Source organism: Helianthus annuus, chromosome 11, assembly GCF_002127325.2.
Source record: "Helianthus annuus cultivar XRQ/B chromosome 11, HanXRQr2.0-SUNRISE, whole genome shotgun sequence".
Lineage (NCBI taxonomy): Eukaryota > Viridiplantae > Streptophyta > Magnoliopsida > Asterales > Asteraceae > Helianthus > Helianthus annuus.
The window spans coordinates 173,417,252-173,437,719 of NC_035443.2; the positions used below are offsets into that span (position 1 = coordinate 173,417,252).

The 20,468-nt window shown below is 31.7% G+C and overlaps 3 protein-coding genes and 1 long non-coding RNA gene across 16 annotated transcripts; all 4 read right to left on the minus strand.

Annotated features, from left to right (window-relative positions):
* Nucleotides 1–3,121: 3,121 nt before the first annotated feature.
* LOC118484149 lies at nucleotides 3,122–4,639 on the minus strand. Its single transcript, XR_004872965.1, has 3 exons — nucleotides 4,012–4,639; nucleotides 3,879–3,931; nucleotides 3,122–3,485 (listed from the first exon to the last, which is right to left on the minus strand). It is a non-coding gene; the product is annotated as an uncharacterized LOC118484149 (long non-coding RNA).
* Nucleotides 4,640–4,849: 210 nt separating this feature from the next.
* Nucleotides 4,850–13,323, minus strand: LOC110891085. 13 transcript variants are annotated; one of them, XM_035980094.1, is made up of 8 exons: nucleotides 12,892–13,323; nucleotides 12,701–12,792; nucleotides 12,352–12,385; nucleotides 12,192–12,271; nucleotides 11,785–11,830; nucleotides 11,676–11,694; nucleotides 10,150–10,172; nucleotides 4,850–7,756 (listed from the first exon to the last, which is right to left on the minus strand). In XM_035980094.1, the coding sequence occupies exons 2-8, from the start codon at nucleotides 12,752–12,754 to the stop codon at nucleotides 7,743–7,745; spliced, it is 270 nt and encodes an 89-aa protein (XP_035835987.1). In that variant the 5' UTR covers nucleotides 12,755–12,792; nucleotides 12,892–13,323; the 3' UTR covers nucleotides 4,850–7,742. The 13 variants fall into 13 exon arrangements, 11 of the variants coding, with proteins under 11 accessions (XP_035835987.1, XP_035835982.1, XP_035835980.1 ...); XM_035980089.1 differs by lacking the exon at nucleotides 4,850–7,756 and having other exon boundaries at nucleotides 10,006–10,195; nucleotides 11,679–11,694; nucleotides 12,701–12,765; nucleotides 12,946–12,951; nucleotides 13,081–13,323; XM_035980087.1 differs by lacking the exon at nucleotides 4,850–7,756 and having other exon boundaries at nucleotides 10,006–10,195; nucleotides 11,679–11,694; nucleotides 12,701–12,765; nucleotides 12,892–12,951; nucleotides 13,081–13,323.
* Nucleotides 7,841–9,612, minus strand: LOC110887327. The gene is made up of 3 exons (XM_022135027.2): nucleotides 9,178–9,612; nucleotides 8,520–8,598; nucleotides 7,841–7,976 (listed from the first exon to the last, which is right to left on the minus strand). Exons 1-3 carry the CDS (start codon nucleotides 9,469–9,471, stop codon nucleotides 7,972–7,974), a joined length of 378 nt encoding a protein of 125 aa, XP_021990719.1. The 5' UTR covers nucleotides 9,472–9,612; the 3' UTR covers nucleotides 7,841–7,971.
* A 2,844-nt stretch (nucleotides 13,324–16,167) lies between the features above and the next one.
* On the minus strand, nucleotides 16,168–17,502 carry LOC110887328. Its single transcript, XM_022135028.2, has 4 exons — nucleotides 17,255–17,502; nucleotides 17,062–17,106; nucleotides 16,877–16,957; nucleotides 16,168–16,299 (listed from the first exon to the last, which is right to left on the minus strand). The coding sequence occupies exons 1-4, from the start codon at nucleotides 17,363–17,365 to the stop codon at nucleotides 16,204–16,206; spliced, it is 333 nt and encodes a 110-aa protein (XP_021990720.1). The 5' UTR covers nucleotides 17,366–17,502; the 3' UTR covers nucleotides 16,168–16,203.
* Between the last annotated feature and the right edge of the window lie 2,966 nt (nucleotides 17,503–20,468).

Below are 20,468 nucleotides of genomic sequence, written 5' to 3' on the forward strand. Positions count from 1 at the left end.
CATACACACACATGGAAACAAAATCTTTTAAAATTGGGCCAAACTCTAAGGGCCCTTATAATTAATTAGTTTGTAGTAGCGCTAAAAATAAAAGTAAAATAATTTATTATTTACGTTTAATTTGAACTAATAGATTGCAATTGAATTCGAGTTTCAAATAAAATTGAATTCCGAATTAGGCATAAAATCCGAATACAAATTCGAAATGGATAAATCAAATCAAATTCAAATTCAACTAAAAAGTTCAAAAAATTCTTAAAAATCAATTCAATTAATTAGAAATTTTGTTATTCGATTTGTTGAACACCCTTACTTGCCACAATACCTCTCTCCTCCACATCAACTTTCTCCACCACTTAGAACTACTTTCTTGAACTTGCTAAATCACATGAAATCCAGTACGCTTGTTATGTTTTGCATGCCACAATTAATTTTAAATTAAATCTAAAATAAATATAACTAACTCAAAATACCTATTTATTTAAGTATAATATAATAATATTAATTAATTAAAATAAAACAATATTAAATATAGTTTAATTTAAATATACATAAAAGTTAAAATTATAAAGGCCCTTATAAATAATTAGTTTGTAGTAGCTTTAAAAATAAAAGTAAAGTAATTTATTATTTAAGGTTAATTTGAACTAATAGATTGCAATCGAATTCGAGTTTCAAATACAAATTGAATTCCGAATTGGGCATAAAATTCGAATACAAATTCGAATCGGATAAATCAAATCTAAATCAAATTCAAATTCAACTAAAAAGTTCAAAAAATTCGTAAACATCCATTCAATTAATTAGAAATTTTGTTATTCGATTTGTTGAACGCCTCCTTTGCCACAATACCTCTCTCCTTCACATCAACTTTCTCCACTACTTAGAACTACTTTATTAAACTTGCTAAATCATATGAAATGGAGTACGCTTGTTATGTTTTGCCTGCCACAATTAATTTTAAATTAAATCAAAAATAAATATAACTAACTCAAAATACCTATTTATTTAGGTATAATATAATAATATTAATTATTTAAAATAAAAAAATATTAGATACAATTTAATTTAAATATACATAAAAGTTAAAATTATTTTATAAAAGTAAACTAAAAATAATTATGGTTTTTCAAGCTATAGCAAACACTCCATAAGGGGTAAACCGTATTTCAAAGGAGTTTAAGGAATTGCGAATTCGGTGAAGCGTGCCCCAAATTCCATGGAAGTTAACACTCATCATTCATAAAAGTCCCAATTGGATGGATGGGTACAAAACCAACCCCTGGCAGAATACGTATCACCATCCGATGAAGAAATGGGTTATGAATCTGAAATCGTTCATGATCCATGGGAGGATGAACGTGGAACTGATTCTCATTGTTCTTTTGATTCCATTTTTTATTATAAGCAGTGGGTTAATTCTCAATAAGTAGGGTTTAATTATGTGTTTAATTTATGTTTAATGTTTAAGTAGGTAAATAAAGTTGAACTGCTTAAATCACACTGAATCCGCCTTCGGCGGGGCTGGAACCAATGACCTCAAGGGGAGCAAAATCTTAACTACAAAGGTTTTGGCAATTAGATCCAACACCTTAGGTAGGTAATGTTTTATTTAGTTTATTATGTGATTCTTAATTTAGTTTAGAAGTAATGTTTTGTTAACTTCTTATTATAGTTTTTTTATGTATTTTAAAAAAATAACTAACTCAAACTTAACAAAATAACACTAAAAATTTAAAACCATTATAAATAAACAACTTACTTATAAATCAAAAAGACATAAAATAATATTGAGGTAGTCAAGGGTTCTGGTCGTAAAAAGTTCCCATAATTTCTTCGTTTTGTGTTTCAAATTTTAATTTTTCCACTTCAAAACGAGTTGATGAACGGTCTATTCGCTTCCTCCGAGTTCAGCTTTAAATTTGTCAAGAAACGGACACCAAAACAAATCAGAGTTTTTATCTTTCACGTATGTGGTGTGTTCGGAAATTGAACCCAAGCCTTGCATTAGATTTCATGCTCGGCGTCAGGCCAAGGCTTTTGTTTGCTTGACCTCTCTGTGTTTGATAAAGTATTGTAGATTGATTGAGGGTTGAAGAATTTGAGTGTGAAAAACATTGTGAAAGATGAATTGTTTAAATAGGAGTGGTGGTGGATTTTTTTTTCCTTTTTTTAAATATGCAACGACCAAGTTTTAGTGATGGACCCACCCAACACCTCCATGAACCCTCGACATGCCAAGCAAAATGTGGAGTCTGGTTGATGCATTATCACTTGACTGTTATACTTGCCGCATGGGGGAGTCGTGGGCCAATGCCGTCGGTGGATGCCGCATGTTGGCACCCAAATTCCGTGTCGCCTTACAACCAAAAAGTTAGGGTTTAATCCTGCAAGGTGCAAGTTATTATGTGTGTTATCATTGAAAATTTGTTGTTCAAAAATATTTTCAATAAAACAATGACCAACGATTAAACAAAATAAAAACGTATACTAGGAATTGCTCTCCCTCTCTCTCTCTGCCACATAACAAAACCGAACCACAATATTCTAGATAATCGGTCATGGCTTAACCAATCAACGTTAATCGTCCGGTTCAGATAATTTGGGTGCAACTTGATTAATTTAGTTATTTGCCAACCCGTAGCAGAAACAAAAGGTAAAAATGAGATAACATTATATATATATATAGGGGAAGGTTCATTTGAGAAGAAAGTTAATGTGAGAAGAAAAAGAAGAAAGGGCATATTAGTAAAACTAGGTGTACACCCGTGTGAATACACGGGTTTGTTCTAATAACAATCGGAATCAAATACTAAAAAACATAGTATAATATATTATTTAAATTCTTTGTGTTTAGTTACATATCTTTTATAAAACAATGTTAAACATATGATCCGTCATAAATTTTGCTTAGTTCGGTCTCGTTTCTCGCCCTATAGTCCTTAATTAGCTTGACATGATCTTCATTCCCACGGCTCTCTTTCTTATGGTCAATAGAAGATATGATCCTCCATGATGCCCTCCTGAATCAATATGTCCTGATTTCTCGATAGAAGTAAATGACGGGCTGCTATTACTTGCTTTAAATTTCGGCAGTAGACCAAAAGCGGGATTGCGGTGACTTTCTTAGATGTAGAAATGAAATGTAAATCAAATAATGATGTCATTCTACATTGACAATATGCAAGATTAGGGCTAAAATTTACTCATAATGGCATCGATTAGTATATACAAATGCTTGCTCAATGTTAAAAAAAGAAAAAGAAAAATACCCTTTTTTCACATATAATGTGAAACCGCTTAGTTGATCAAAAGTAATTGAAACTTTAAAGATAACTAAAATAGCAAACTGACCATAATATACATTCTCCAAACTGAATTATTGTAAACACCTGAAACCATCCAGTTGATGAGGTTTTGAAGCCACTCTGGTTGCCATGAATTGATATATCTATCTGACGGTCCCCATGTTTAGCCCACAAGCTCTGAATTGAAACAATTTTGAGTATAAACGACCCAATATACATTAGGGAAATCAAGCAAAGAGAAAGAACCATTGCTTCCCACTGTTTCATACATCAAATTCCATTTTCAGCAAAAAAAAAATGAGCAACCCACTAACCCTTTATAATATGCAGATAATGAAAACTACATAAATTGATGAAAACCATCAACTGCGCGCATTTTGTATACAAGAAATATAGTGACATTATCTTAGTTGACCCAAAGCATTTTTTGACCTTTCTCTTTTTACAAGCAATTAGTCTCTTATTTTAGATATCAAATAAAATAACTCATCAAATTCATGAAATTTCAACAACCTCATCAAGTACCAAACTTATGATGTAGATAACAAAAGAGAAATATAGAACTGGTACCTGAGAAAGACGGACTCTGGCCACAGTTGTTTGAATCTAAGCAGCCGCCGGGCCTGCTTCACAATTAACAAAGTTAGAATGCTTGTACTCCAATTACCGGAAAAAGTGGCAGAATAAAGAAGGATAATTGAACCTAATGCTCGGACCATCGGTTCCCCTTCAACAATCAGATTAACAAACTTAGAATGCTTGTACTCCAATTACTGTGTAGGTCTCAGTTGATATGGAAGCAACCATAACGGATTATACTCAATGGTATTTAATGCTCGGACCATCGGTTTCTCTTCAACAATTACTTAAGGTAAGCCTACAACAGGAACTTCTAGCCCAAGCAATTCCAATATCATATTCCAAACATAAACCTAGCAACATAAACCCTAACCAACAATTAATCATGAAATTCTTTAATAAAAAAGGAACGGTTATTAGAGATAAAGGAAGTAAATCAGTTCGGTAAATAGAGTATTATAAAACCTCAAAGTAAGAAATCCCAAGTGTGGTTTTTGAAAAACATATATTAATAAACTTCATGAAGGCACTATGCAAGAACATATCCAAATCATATAAAAGATTTGAAAAAAATGGATTCATGTAAAACTCAAAAGACACTTCACTGTTCTTTAACATTAACTCCAGTCTCTACTTCATTATTTTTTATAAGCGGTTCAAGATTACTAACCAATACCATATGACTAAATTGTTCCTTGTCATCTTCTTTACCCATTTGCAGAAATAAATTAGACTTTAGGGACAAACTTGATGTGATCATTGCCCCAGCTTCACTGTCATCGAAAGTAGAAATATTTTTAACAAAACAAACAGAAAATTTTAACGAAACAACACGTCATAGAAAGTAGAAAATTTTATATAAAACCAAAACAACTATGTAGAAATATTCTTAACGAAACAAACAGAAAATTTTCCTCTGTACCCACCTCCCGGTCAACTTCCACTGCTTGTCCTGGATCAAAATTAATATCAGAAAACTAAATCTTTATTAAATAAACCTGTAGCATGTTTGGGTTCCAAAATTATAATTAGGTCCATTGACATCTTCATTAAACCAACCAGTAGCAATCTTGGATAAAAGAAATTTACAATAAGGGCATTGTACCAACCAGTAGCAATCTAGGATAAAAGAAACAGGTAAAACTGAAATTGCAAAATTCTGATTTCGAAACTTTGAATATTCAATATTAAACCATAGTATTACAAAATTGTGATTTTGAAAAATAATAAAAATTAAAAATTAAACATTACAATTAACACTTAATAGAATATCTCGTTCTCTCGCCTTCTTCCATGCAATTTCATTTTTTGTTTTAATTTGTAGATCAGCTAGCATATCACAGGTCTTCTAATCCTGTTTCAGCAAATTTGTAATAAACTCTTCTGCTTTTTCTTTAAACTCTGTTGGAGTAGAAGAGGCAACTTCATCCAGCAGTGCAATGCTACTCCAGGTTTGCTTATAATATTTATCACTAACAATAGCAACGTTTTGGTTGAGTTCTTCAGCGTTTCTCTGTTCTTGGAGTGACCAGGTTGAAAATTCGATTTTAAGATCAGTAGTATCGGACCAGTGGTAGAAGGTTTTCCTTGCCATTTAGAAAGAATGTAAGTGTTTTTGGACAATTTGTTTTAGGATGAACGTTTTTTTTTTTAAATTGAAGTGTTGATGTTTTCAAGTAAAATAATAATGATGCTTTATAGTGTTTAAAATCTTTGATAGGGTAAATGAAGAGACATCTCCTAATTATGATAACCTTTTTTTGAAGGTTTCAATTTTGTTCCTTGGTATTCTACATATTTAATTTTACTTGTTTTCCCATGGAAACTCATTTTTCAAAGGTTTTGCATTAAAATGGTTAATAGGATAACTGAACAGGCATTTCCCATATACACGTTTTTGACTCTTAAATCATTAAATGTACATGGTTTTTAAGTATAAATGTTTATTTAATGTTTGCCTTTAAAGCTGACCTTTGGTCTGTTACATATACTATATAATAGCATTGCCAATAAAAAGTTTTTTCATCAAAACAGATTCATTCAGTGAAACAGAAGTGCAACTATTATTGTTTTGCCTTAGTTCTTATAAATATATTAAAATGGAGTCATATACTTCTGCAAAATCTGACGATTTCAAGCAACGCTTTATTAAACAAATCGAAGACCAAGTTTTGGCTGATAGGTCTACTCTTCAAGAGTTGAAGAGGTGTTTTAACAGATTGGAAGTTGGTCTGCTGACAAGAGACCAGGTTTCGAGGGACTTGAGGGCGATGCCAACTACTTCCGTTCGTGACCTGTGTGTTGCGAGTAATATAGAATGTGGAGAAAGAGATCTGGAGTTCATGAGAAAGATTATTGAGATACACCGAGAGGTTCAGTGCTCCATGGAGTTGAAGTTAAAGTTCCTTGATTCTTGCAATTAGACTTAGATGTGTCTGATTAGTTTTCTTTTTTATATGTAATTGCTACTTTCTTAATACTTCATATTTTATAAGTATTAATTTTTTTTTATCACAGTTTAGTTTTACATCTTTTCATGAGTTTGAAGATAAAGAGACGGTGTTCCATTTTCGATAAATTAGAAAATATTTCATCTTAAATTTTTTCTTAAGATTGTTGTTTGGTACCATGGATGATCTGTTTAATGTTCATTTATGTGCTGACTTTAACAATTTTGGAAGCGAAACAGTTTCAACAAACACGGGTAACTTTTTCCTAAATTTTAATTAAATTAAGATTATTTGGTACTTGTAGATATTCTAGGGCTAAAGTCGAAAGCTACATTAGGGGCAACAGCACTCAATATGGTACTCTTACAGACTCAAGTTTAGTTGTTTGATCAATTGATTCTAATGTTTTATTAGCATTTTATTGATTCTTTGTTAGTTGCATTTGATGGTGATCATAGAAATAGTTAAGATCTATGAAAAACTTCAATTCAATGAAAGTTAAGTACCTTTTGAAGCTGATGTATAAAATTACTTCTACAAACTTCAATTCGATTATACCTCGGTCACACAGCAAACACAACTTCCGGTCGTTCCCAGCCCTCCTGCAGAATCAAAACTTAATTAGGCATTTGATCAAAAACTTGATGAACACAATTCAAAGAACAATTCTGCCTTGTCCTGTATCTGACCATGATGTGCACATTATACAAGATTAACTACTTACATGACAGTTAATTTATAAGCATGTTCGTTTCTTTTTTGTTTCAACTTTCATGATACGGTGATAGCATGAGAAATCGTCGTGTTTATGTCCTAATGTTTATGCTACGGTGATAGCATGAGAAATCGTCGTGTTTATGCCCTAATGTTTATGAATAGTTAAAATGGGTCGTTATGAGACAAGACAGTTAAAATGGCCCTCATCATACATGTACATATTTTTTTATAAAGGGTAGTAAAACTGTGACCAGCAAGGCGTATTTGGAAAATATTTTTTTATTACTAAAGTTAACAACCTGTTCTTTACATTAAGTGGTGTTGTAGTAATGTAGTGAATTGTTTTAGCTGGTGATTTAAAACCGGTTTAAACCAGACAGGTCAAATACCGATTAATAACCAACGGTTTAGGCTTCGTAATTCGCAAAAGACATTATTCTTCAAAAATCATTTTTATCATAAAATTATAAAATTGTTTGATGAAGCATGAATATAAACTATATCACCACTGTGGACATGACCGACCACTAATACCAAAATAAACAAAAACTAAACTACCCATGACTTAAATAGTTAAAACTGACTTCATTACCGAAGCGAGTCAAAACAGGCTGAATCTAATCACAGTTGGAGAATGCGGGTCGTGGCGGCAGCTGGGTTACCCGCGGCTGAAATAATGGAGCCATAACTACAAGCTACAGTGTCACACCCCAACCGATGGCGGAAACATCGGGATGAGACGAACAAATTGCTCAAAACAACATAACACTAATGTGACAATATGGATTTAGATTATTTTATTAAAACTAGAAGAAAATACAAAGTCTCAAATATCCAAACATAAATTCAAACAAATAGTTTATTGCTAAAATGGGTATCTAGTCCATCCTAACTTGATTCCTTCATCATCTTGACTATCAACCTGCAACATGTATTAAAATAACATCAACAAAAGTTGGCGAGTATACAGGTTTGATACATAGCATAAAGTAGAATAAAAAGTTTAAATACTCATATCCAACATGAACAACATAATACAAGTTACTAATATGCTGAAACAGTGTCACTATATGTCAAACCCAAGTTTCCAACGCAAACACCCCAAGACTCACTCAAGGGCGATGCGTAAATAAGTATAAGAAGTCTAACAAGTCTCACACGTTTCCAACGCAAACACCCCAAGACTCACTCAAGGGCGGTGCGTAAATAAGTATAAGAAGTTTAACAAGTCTCACAAGTTTAACAAGTTTAACAAGTCTAACAAGTTTAATAAGTTTAACAAGGTTAATGAGCATATAGACACGAAAAGTTTACCTAGCATACGAGATTAACAAGCATCAAATTGTGTCATGTTTAAAATGGATAGAGTGTGCATATAACAAGTTTCAAGCGTTGCGTGTTTTTAGATAGAATACATGTTGCACCCAAAAGTGATGAAATAAAAAATGGGATCAAGTATACTCACATTGATTGCGTTGCGATTTCTTGTAAGTAATGCACGAGTAAGATTGGAAAATCCAAGAGAACGAACAAGAGCGATTATCCTAGATGATAAAATGTCACGCAACGATCTAGTTAATATTTATTCGTTGAATAAAATTTCTAATATTTATTGTTTAATAATCCATATATTATATTACTATAAGCTTTTCTAGTTATAAAAAGAAATAAAATTGACCAATTATTCTTTATTTATGTTAAGAGGTTTTTATTATAAAAGAAGAAAAATGAAAATGAAAATGATGATTAACTTTTAAGAGAAAGGAATTTGTTTAGTTTTTAATTCATTTAACATGTGGTACCATCGCCATCTTCTCCAAAACAAAACTGTTTCTTCTTTTATTTTCTCTATGTATGGAATGTGGCCATTTTGAACTTAAAATTTGCATTGAGAAGATTTAACTCTTATTTTCTTTATATACAGAACATTAATCTTCTTGTTACTTCACAGCCAAACCACTAAGCCATAGTAACATATTTGAAAGGTTTTGGTGATTAACGAAAGATTCTATTGTCATCATCTAAATATAACATGAACGTAACTCAAAAGATTCTATTGTTTTAACATAGCATGGAGTTAGAAAATGATGATTAACGAAAACAGAAAGGACAGGGAATTATACCGAACTGAAAGAAACCGTGGAGGTTTTCCGGCTTGCACTCCGATCTCCGGCAACATGCTTCGGCGAGCTCAGTAGTTGTTTCCGTTCTCCGCGGTGTTCCGGTAGCTTCCCGTAGTGCGAATGACCCGAAAAGGTGTTGCGAGTGTGTGAGAGATGTCGAGAGTGGTGAAAGGTGTTTGGGACTTGAACAGGTTCGTAGTGTCGAAGAGTATGCGATGGTGTAGAGTGGATTCGAGGGTGATAAGGTGTCGGTTTATATAGCCTTCTCACACCTCGCGACTTATGGAAATGCATTTATGATTGGTTCGTATGCGTATGAATAAAAGTCTAGGTTCACAATAGATACGAAAAGGTAAACGCGGAATGAGATGTCAATCAATCTCGAAAAATCAGTGAGTCGAACAAAAGGAACATTAAGGCTGTACGCGTTAGGCTTGGGCTATATTCGGAAACCCGATCAATCAGCCATCCACAGAAAAAGGAACGACAGTTGGCATGATCTGTTCTTGATTGCTATAAACTCGGAAACAGGTTGTAATTACAAAGAAATCAGGAATGGAAATGAAAGAATGGAAACTTGTTGTAATGATCGATGTTACGTGTTTGGCGGCAATGTTAAAAAAAAAGAAATGATTGTTGCTTTTAAATTTCAAGTTTTATAATATTACGAATCAGCCCCTTTAATTATACTAACCGCACTAACGGAGTTTAACTTAAACTAATTAAAATTCTAACTGATTTATATTAATGATTTTAAATTACAAAAATATTAATTTGATTATTAATTAACTAGTGATAACTATATATATATTCGAATAAATGACTAAATCACTGAATGAAAATTAAATAGAGAATAAATCTATTCAACGGTTATTTATTTCGCGAAAAATTCTATGGTTTCGAAGGTTAGGATTCGAATTTCAAAACGGGTCGGATTTTGGATATCCGTTTTTGACGAATGTTAAATACAGTTGGGTCTTGTGAGTTGTAGCTGGGTCTTGTGAGTTGTAGCTGGTGATGCACTTTTGTCACTTAAGCTTCACCGTTTATACTCCACTATCTCACTTAAGCTTTGCTAGCCAGGCATGAAGCTTTGTGTACACGGTTTTTGCCAGCCCAACAGTCTTAACCTCTGCCGACAGGTTCTTAGTTTTTCTTGACGTATGTTTCACAAAAGGCTGCACCTGACTATCGAATTTACTAACCGACTCATCTACCTGAAATCAAGTTACATATCATAAAAATACACCATATAAAATGTATTCCATGTTGATAGTTACAGAAGATTTATTCATAAGCAAACGGGTCGTAATTTCCATCCTCTCATTCACCTTCAAAATGATAACATAATCATAACCCTCAACAAATAAAATTTATTTAAGTTAAATAGGTCAATTTGAATGAACTAAACAACAGCCAAAACAACACAGAAGAGCAAAAAAGAAAGAATTCATTCAAACACGTCAAAGTTGAACAGATTACAGTGAATATAGGTACAGTCACCCAAACATGTGGTTAATTTAATTCACTCTACCTACAATATGAGGAGTTTTTGTGATAATTCTTCGTTAGATTTTGTGAGTTTTGCACAAATAAAACTCACACAGAACAAATCCAATGAGCTAAACGATAAAGAAGAACGAAATAAAAACAAAGCCGTTGAAATAGGTAAAACTTGAAGAGATTACAGTAAAAACAACCAAATCATGAAGAAAATAGAGGTTAATTTGATCATTATTATCTGATAATTATCCAACTGTAAATAATCATTCATCACAAAATTCTTATTTCAATCTCCTCATTTAAGTTAATAGTGACTAAAACTTACAATTAAAAAAACATGTGCCGCTGCTACTTAACAAATTGTTACAAATTAAAAGCACATTTCAACCTTCACTGAAAATTTGCAAAAAAAAAAAAAATTAACTTGCCAAAGTAATACAAATAGATAGTATAGAAAATTTTCAAAAAAAAAAAATCGGGTTGAACGGGTCGTGTTGGGTTCATATGTATGACACGATTTTCGGGTTCGGATTGAACCTGCCAAACCCGCGAGCACAACACGTTAAGCACCCCAACATAAATGATAATCAGAAAGTTTCAAATAGTAAAAGAAATGGGAAAAACTTACGTTCTTTGACAAAGTTTTCCTGCCGCAGCCTACCATAACTGCTGTTTAAGTTGCTTGTTTTCTATTGACATATAAACACGCTGCTCACCTAATGATTTAACTCTAACAACCAATTCTGACATAATATTCTGCATCAGCAGCCGCACACTTTATTAGATTAATATAAACGCATCTTAAACCAGTCTGAACTTTCATTGTCACAAGAAAATAAAAACAAATAGTTTAAGCAAGTGTTACATTGCCATAAGTATTACTGAACTGCTTCTACTGGTTTTTAGTTTTTACTGGTTTTTAGTTTTTACCTGATAATTCTCAGCAGTTCTTTCCAGTTCTGCTATATATTGAAGTTTACGTACTCCGGTACTCGTGACCGTTGTGCAGAGTGCCTACAAGAATTCGCACCACAAATCAAATAAACTTAACGGTATTCTTAATTCTAAAGTGCTAAAAATTACTAACATGAACTGAAAATTAACCTTTTAAACGGTTTAGCATCCGTATCGACTTCACCAGCAGGATTCTCTACAGAGACCAAAGGATCTGAATTAACAATGCATACTGCATGGGACCATTAGAAGCATACTCCGATAAAGCTGAAACGATAGCATTTTCTTGAACCGATTATTGCAGCAGTCAAGCACCCCACATGGCAACTCTCTAAACCATGCTTTAATCAACCCTGACAGACAATACATTTTTTTTTCTAAAATAGCATATAATACTTGATTTACTTGTAAAAGAATTATAAGAAACTAAAAGAAAAAAGTTTCGTTGAGGGCAAGTTATCCTTAGCGAGTTCGTTTTGAGTTATGTTAAAAATCACATATTTTGACCTGTTAAACTGCAGCGATGACTGCACTTACTATAAATTAACTTAACTAACCTCCCCAAGGGGTGCTGCACTTTGTAACTTAGATTCCAGCGACGAATTTAGTGTCATTGCCAAATGCCAACGCCTTCCGCCTAATACATGTTAAAAATCTTGTAAAGTCACAAAATAATATAAAGATGGAAAGATTATAATCCCAAACAAACCTGCATACCTGAATTTTTGCATAATTTTACATAAGCATGCTGCTGCAAAACCAATCAACAAATCAACAACTAGACAAAAATTATATTCCATTAAAAACTGCAATGAAAGATTTATAATATTTTAATTCGTGTGAACTGTCAAAACACATATATCATGTGAATATTTAACTTAAAAATTAAAAAAGTTCAGCAAAAAGGTGATAAAAAAGGTGAAAAACTAACTCACACAATTTTTTACAAATCATTGAGTGCACAACTGAACACATAATGAATGAAAAAAAAACTATAAAAAGCCCTAAATCATAACCTTGTAATAAACATATGAAACGATCAAAAGATTCTGACTATACACATAACCTTATATAAATCTGGAATCAGTTTTCGTAAGGCATTCATCTTCTCATTATCCATCTTCTTCTCCTCTGTATAGTAAATCAATTTCAAAAACCCTAAATTACAAAGCAAATTGTAAGTCTAAATGAAGATGTAAGCAATCAAGCAAACAAAATCACAATAAAAATACCAAAATTATGGGTGTCAGTTCTTACCTTGTTGATGAATCAAGCTTGTTTATGCCATAGATCGTCGGAATCTCTACTTACCAAACCCTAGTTGTTGAAGAGATGAATAGATCGAATTAAACAGAATTACAGAATTCAAAGGATTTGAAAATGATACAATTGAAATAACAGATCTAAATTTGAAAACGTCTCTGAAATCTTTATGCCATTCATCACCTTGATCATCTTCAATCCTTGTAAATAATCAGCGAAGAGAAACGTCTTCAAGGAGGCAGCAAATCCAAGATTGAAGAGAGTTGTTTACTCTCTGATCTACGATGAATATGTAGGAATGGGAAGAAGGGATAAACATATGTTGAATTGGTGGAGGCGATTGTTGTTGAGTGTCTTCTCTCTACAGAGAAAAGAGAGAGAGGGAGAATTGGATAGAGGTATCGATGTAATTTTGAAATTTGAAACGGGAGCCTTTTTTGAAATTATAGTTTGAATTTTTGTATATTATATTATTTAGATTTATAGATTTATATTTATATATATAATAAATAAATCGTAATTATGACATTAGCGAGGACTACGTAGCATAGCTGAGAAGTTGACACGTAGGCATTTCTATGTCATCATCTAACCTCCTTTAATAGATAGTATAGATTTATAGATTTATATTTATACATAATAAATAAATCGCAATTATGACATCAGCGAGGACTACGTGGCATAGCTGAGAAGTTGACACGTAGGCATTTCTATGTCATCATCTAACCTCCTTTAATAGATAGTATAGATAGTATTTCATTTATAACTCATATCATTAATTTTTCTCTTTTTAATTAATTAGTCAACAAATCATTAATTATACTACATATAATCTACAAAACCTACATATATCAAAATTTTCCTACATATACCCTACACATTAAAGAATTTTATCCTACACAGTTAAAATTTATCCTACACACCTCGAAATATATCCTGCACAACTCGTAATTTATCCTACACAACTAGTAATTTATTCTACACTTTAAATTAAGTTGTTTTTTTAATTTGGAAAAAGTATATATTTTAAAAAGGAGTTACAAATTTAATTTAGTTAGTTATTAAAGGGGAAGAATACAAATTAATAATTTATGTAAGTTTACCAATATACCCTTATATTAAAATTAAAGTAAATATAAAATGAAGTAAAATGCAGCATTCTTATTGGTTGAAACTTCTTTTTTTTTCTTCTTACAAAAAAATTCTTCTCATTTGAACCCTCCACTATATATATATATATATATATATATATATATATATATATATATAGCAAGGATAAATTGAAACCCACTTGAGTTGAATAAACCCTGAAAACTCAATATATACCATTGATTATAATAAATGGATGGTTGTGATGTGTTTGAATATTATCTCTCTTACTTTTTAATATAATAATTAGTAACAGTACCCATAAGTGTAAAATGGGAATAAAGTGTGACAATTGTGTTCTTGGGAGAATTGAATTGCATGTCTTCGTATGATGTCTTCGTATGATGCAATAGTAGTTTCATTATTATCCCTTTAGCCTAATAAAGCCTATGAAACCTAGCTACAACTTTCAACACCACAAGAAATACAAAAGCCATCATTGCACAACTTCAATTTTCTTTTATCAATTTTTAGCAAAGCACCTATTCTCTCTCTCTCTCTCTCTCTCTCTCTCTCTCTCTTCATCTCATCTTCATCCAAAAAGCTCTTGCAGAAAAACACACCGCAAATCATCAATTATCCTCCTCCAAACCTAAATATCACTGATAGATTTGCAAACGATCTTCCCGGAGATTTCCATCAACTTCAAATTTTCAGGTGCGTCCGCCATCCGGCTTTCTTTTGGGGTAAAAATGTGTTTTTTTCTTGACAAATTTGCGAGCTTTGTTTTCTGTATAATGTGGGGTTTCATCTAGGGTTTTTGGTTGTCATTTTCATACATATTTGGGTTTTTTTTTTTTTTTAAAAAGTGGTTTATGTACTTTATGTGATGTTCATAAACAGTGTTGGAAGGTAGTGTACATTCCCTTCTTTTGGTTTGTATGTTGGTGTTGAATAAACAAAAACTTTTTTTCACGTTTTTTAAGGTTGTTACAAAAAATGTTCTATTGGGAAGAAAAGACTACATTTATGTTTGACAATTAATTTGCAATAAAACAACAGTCATAATTTTTTTTGTTCTTTCGGTTATTTTATAAGTTGAACTCCTTTTTCACAAACAAAAGCGGGTGTCTAAAAAATAGGAAATAAAATAAAAAAAGAAACTAATTGGTATGTAACATTAGATTGTTAGATGGTTTGTTACATTTATGTTTGACAATTTATTTTGTAACAGTGTTGGAAGGCAGTGAATCGGACACACCAGCAAAGGAATTGAAAGAAAAAAAAAGTATTTTTGTAACTTAAGTATTTTGTTTTTTAGGGAACAAGTGTGTTGTATGCGTTGTTAGGTTATATAACAATGTTGCACCTTAACATTTGTGGGGGCAAAATTTTGTAACTTAAGTATTTTGTTCATAAAGTAGTTTTACAATAATTTTTTTAATTTATCGGTGTTTGGGCCACCGGTGTTATATATAACAAATAAATGTAAAAGCATTAGGTGAAAAACTGGATATACACGTTGACTTTATATGTACCATCTTATTAAGCTTACATTCTATAAATGAGCAATAAATATTACATTATATGTAACATTTTACAAAAAAAAATGTAAACAATGAGGAAAAAATGTTACTTTATATGTACCATCTTATTAACGTTACATTCTATAAAATGAGCAATAAGTATTACATTATATATAACATCTTACAAAAAACAACGTTACATTTTCTGTATAATTTCAAAAAATGTAAACACCCAGTAAACAAGAAAAAATGCTTGTTTTTTTACATTAAAGGATATCCACATACATAACAGTTTAACACGTTTTCTTTTCTTTCTCCTCCGACACAAAGTGTTATATTACATCACATTGTTACAAAGTCGTCTTCCTACAAAAAAAAGATGTTACATATATTATACAATATATATGAAGTTACACCAAGTGTAAACATACATTTTTTGTATAATTTCAAAAAAGGTAAACACCCGGTAAACAAAAAAATGAGCAATAAGTATTACATTATATGTAGCATTTTGCAAAAAATAAAGTTACATTTTCTGTATAATTTCAAAAAATGTAAACACCCAGTAAACAAGAAAAAATGCTTGTTTTTTTACCACTTAAAGGATATCAACATACATAAAAGTGTAACGTGTTTTCTTTTCTTTCTCCTCTGATATAAAGTCTTATATTACATCACATTGTTACAAATTTTAAACTACAAAGATTTTAAATTTAATGTACATATAAAAACGTAAACAAAAAAAATAGAAGCTTGTGTTACAAAAGTTCCTCGTCCATGTGAATACCTACAAAAAAAATAGTTATAACGACGTTGGGCTTGCATATGTATATCATAAAAGTGAAACTTTAAAAAGGTCACAAGTCTTTTACAAAACATTGCATTGTTACTAAATTTTAACAAGTATGAGTTAAAAAAAATTACTTATAACATGAAACCTAATAAACTGATGCATTTTTTAAATGTGGCCAAAAGTGTAACCTCAGATATTTTTAACTGAGCCATTTTTAACTTCCAGGAAAATATAAAAACTTATCTCTTAAAAAAATTTCAGGACAGAGTTAAAAAAATTGTATTGTCAGTACTAGTTTAACACATTTTGGTACAATGGAAAGAAACATGGTTATGCATTTTTTTAATGTCACCAAAAAGTGTAGATGCTGGTGCACCTCGAATGTTTTTCCCTTCCAAAAAAATATAAAAACTTAATTCATAAAACAAACTTTTTGGGACAGAATAAAATAAATAACATTGTTAATACAAGTGTAACCACACATGTTTTTACCTTCTAAAAAATATAAAAACTTGTTTCATAAAAAAATACCCCTAAAGAAAAAAATACATGCTTTCAGATAAAAACTGACCTGTGGATAGCAACTCTGTGTAAATACAATTCTGAACACCATCGTCATCATCATTAGTGCCGTTTGGATGCAGATCTGAGGCTACACAGTAAAAAAAACAAAAAACTAAAAAAATCAACAAGAATCCGATAAAAATCTAAACGAGAAAAAGGTAAGCTCATGTGCTCGTATGCATCTGGACTCACCAGAATCGTCCACGTTCTCGTTTTCAGACTACAAAACTTCAACTCCTGAATAACACACAAATGTCAGAAAAAAAGAAAATATCAAACACAAATGTCATAAATCTATATGATCTATAAATTTATGTTTTCTAAGTGATAATGTTCTCGCTGCAACTGAAAAGATGTACAAACTAAGAAAAAATGTATGACTCACCTGGAAACTGTGAAGAAATAGGTTCAGTATCTTCAACAACTCTACTCTTAACAAATGCATCTTCATCTTCATTAAATGCAAATTCAGGTAAAAGATTATGTGGGACAACATTTAAGGGTGAACCCATTAAAGAAGCTTCCGGATCTTCAATGAATGTGGTCGTACCACTGGCAACACTCCATGGTGGTTGGTTGTTCAACTCAGCCATGTTTAATGCAAGACCTTCTCAATGGTGTGTCTGGGTTTCACTCCTCTCCACTTCTGTTTTTGAGAAATGAGATGTGAGAGATTTCAAAACATATATATCTTACATAAAACAAAAACAACTAAAAGATGCCATAGTACAAAGTACAATTCACAATCAATGCATGAGAGGAGAAAAGAAGCAAACAACTGCACGGTCTCTCATACACATTCAGTCAACAAAATAGGAAATGACGAAATTGCCCTTGTCTCATTTTTATACATCAAGTGATGTGGCTCAATCCTAGCCACATATGAGGGTTTGCTAGGTTTTCTTAACTGGGGTGGGTTTTCTCATTATAATTAGCCTATATTTTTATATATATATATATAGGGGAAGGTTCATTTGAGAAGAAAATTTAATTGAGAAGAAAAAGAACAAAGGGTAATTTTGTAAAACATTAAATAGTTTTTTCACTTATCTTATTTATTATCATTTTTGTCTAATTAATTAGTCATAAAGACTATTATCCTCCACCTTAACTTTTTTTTTCCTACACACATCAAAAGTTATCCTACATATTTCGAAATTCATCCTACACGTTGAAATTTATCCTACACAACTCGTAATTTGTCCTACACAACTCGTAATTTATCCTACATTTTAAATTATTTTAAATTATTTTTTTTGAAAAAATATATATTTTGAAGATAAGTTACAAAAAATTTAATGTACTAGCTATTAAAGAGGAAGACTACAAATTAATTACTTATGTAGATTTACCAATGTACCCTTGTAGTAACATTAAATACTTGTATTAAATGAAGTAAAATAAAGCATTCTTATTGGTTGAAATTTCTTCTTTTTTCTTCTTACAAAAAATTTCTTCTCATTTGAACTCTCCACTATATATATATATATATATAGGGGATGGTTATATATATATAGGGGATGGTTCAAATGAAAACCACTTTTATTGTGAAAACTCGAAAACTAACTAAAAAAGCCTAAAAAACACACAAATTTTTTTTTTCAATTTTTTTTTATAAAAATCGCTAGTTTTTATATATAAAAAAAAAATTTTTTCAAAAAAAAAAAATTTGTGTAGTGCACATGTGTAATAATACACATGTGTAGTACACATACATATGTGCAGTATTACACATGTGCACTACACAAAATTTTTTTTTTTTTTTTGAAATTTTTTTTTATATTAAAAACCTGCGAAATTTTGATTGCAAAAAAAAAAATTAAAAAAAAAATTTTTTTGTATGTTTTTTTGGCTTTTTTTAATTAGTTTTCGAGTTTTCACAATAACTAGTGGTTTTCATTTGAACCTTCCCCTATATATATGGTCAGGGTAAAATAATATTCTCAAGAAGATGAAATGAACTTCGATTCTTTTGGAATAGGAGCCAACTCATCGTTCCCCACATATAGATGAAGAACGACGACTCCCAATTGATGAAGGTAATGGTGACGATGTTGTTGTAACTTTCCATACTTTTTGTTTCATTTTTAGTTTATTGTAATTCGTATTTCAAAATCGATCCTTGTAATTCCGAGACTTTGATCATAAAGGAAATCGCATTTTATATCATATTTGCATAATTAATCTTGCATGATACGTAGACAATCACCAAATACACATTTATATTTAAAAACCGAGTCATACATTGAGAATATATTTTCTCGAAATTATATTCAAACATATTCATATAATACGCATGCTTTTATACAAGATGTAGGAGATCTGAGCAAAACAAGATCGTACACGCACCGTTGTCGGAGCTAGTGCCGAGCCGAACCCCGTTGCCTAGCCTCGCATCCACTTGTTGGCCCTCTTTCCGCTCGAATTTGGCCGCCATCTCCATCAAAACCTACCATGAGCCACCACATCAACCAAACTACCATCGATGTGGTCGTTGTGTCGCCGCCACGTCGAGGTTGTCGTCATCGTCGTGGCTCCTCTGCGAGCTACCACGCACCACCCAGCCGCCTTTTCCCTACCTTTACATCTTTGCTCTAACTCTCTCACTCTGATTCTCTCTCTAAGATAGTGTATGTGTGTGTGTTTGGAGAGAAATAAGGATGGGCTAGGGTTTTTTAAATGATTGGTGAAAAAGTAAAGTTGTTTAAATTGCTAGGGTTTTGGGGGTAGGTTAGGTGTAGAACGTGTATACGAACCAATTTAACATCATGTATTTCTCGCGTTAAAATAAATCTGATCGAATAAATCATCGAATAAATATACCGTTTAAACTATAGTTACTAACTAAAATAAAAACGAATGTGTATAACATATATATTTACATTTTGAATTTGAAAGTCTTTGTTTGAATAAACTTTATTGTCACCAGTTAGAGTGTATAGCAAATTCACACTCACAGAGTTTGTCACAGGAACATCATTCGATTTTGCAGTAAAAGATTTTACCGAAACAGTCTCTACTATTTTGCTGGAGGTCACACAAGATGTAATTCTGAAGAGGAATGTTTTCCTCTTTTGTCACTGTGTTGGACTGTTTCTGTTCATCTTTTTCCGATTCATCATCCGAAGTATCGGCATCCTCAACAATTGGAGGATCTTGATTCTTAACAGGTGTTGAATCTCTGACATCAGCTGATTGAGCTTGGTTGGAGGATATATCCTTTTTGAATCCGAGTCCAGCTGTGAATTCTTCAATGTCTAATGAAATTGATGACTCAAAACGAGCTTGGTATAACTGTGTCTTATTGGAGGAGGATACGATAAATATCCAATGCGTTTGACCTTTCCTTTCTTCTTTTGAATGTCAATGATGTGATCTAACACGTATCGTGAGTTGGAATAGCTATTCAACTTAAGTTCATCATGTTCACACTTTGCACAGGCAAACTCCTTTTTTCGTTTCTTCAAGCATGCTAAGATAATTGTTAATGGTTGTTTGCTTGTTCAAAACAGTTTTCCTTAATTCATAATCGTCTTTCTTTAAGGTTTCAATCACGGTTTAAAAATCATTTTCATGTCGTTTCCAAGCCATGTTAGCCT

Excerpts from the sequence above, each read along its gene's own strand:
- LOC110887327 (XM_022135027.2), bottom strand. The coding sequence starts at position 9,471 with ATGCATTTCCATAAGTCGCGAGGTGTGAGAAGGCTATATAAACCGACA. Across the intron at positions 8,599-9,177 it reads CCACGGTTTCTTTCAGTTCG|GATAATCGCTCTTGTTCGTT; the intron begins GTATAATTCCCT and ends TTTATCATCTAG.
- LOC110887328 (XM_022135028.2), bottom strand. The coding sequence starts at position 17,365 with ATGTTGTCCCACATAATCTTTTACCTGAATTTGCATTTAATGAAGATG. Across the intron at positions 17,107-17,254 it reads TATTTCTTCACAGTTTCCAG|GAGTTGAAGTTTTGTAGTCT; the intron begins GTGAGTCATACA and ends TGTGTTATTCAG. Across the intron at positions 16,300-16,876 it reads CACAGAGTTGCTATCCACAG|GTATTCACATGGACGAGGAA; the intron begins GTCAGTTTTTAT and ends TTTTTTTTGTAG.
- LOC110891085 (XM_035980088.1), bottom strand. The coding sequence starts at position 12,754 with ATGGATAATGAGAAGATGAATGCCTTACGAAAACTGATTCCAGATTTA. Across the intron at positions 12,386-12,700 it reads TGATTCCAGATTTATATAAG|CAGCATGCTTATGTAAAATT; the intron begins GTTATGTGTATA and ends TTGGTTTTGCAG. Across the intron at positions 12,272-12,351 it reads AAAATTATGCAAAAATTCAG|GCGGAAGGCGTTGGCATTTG; the intron begins GTATGCAGGTTT and ends AACATGTATTAG.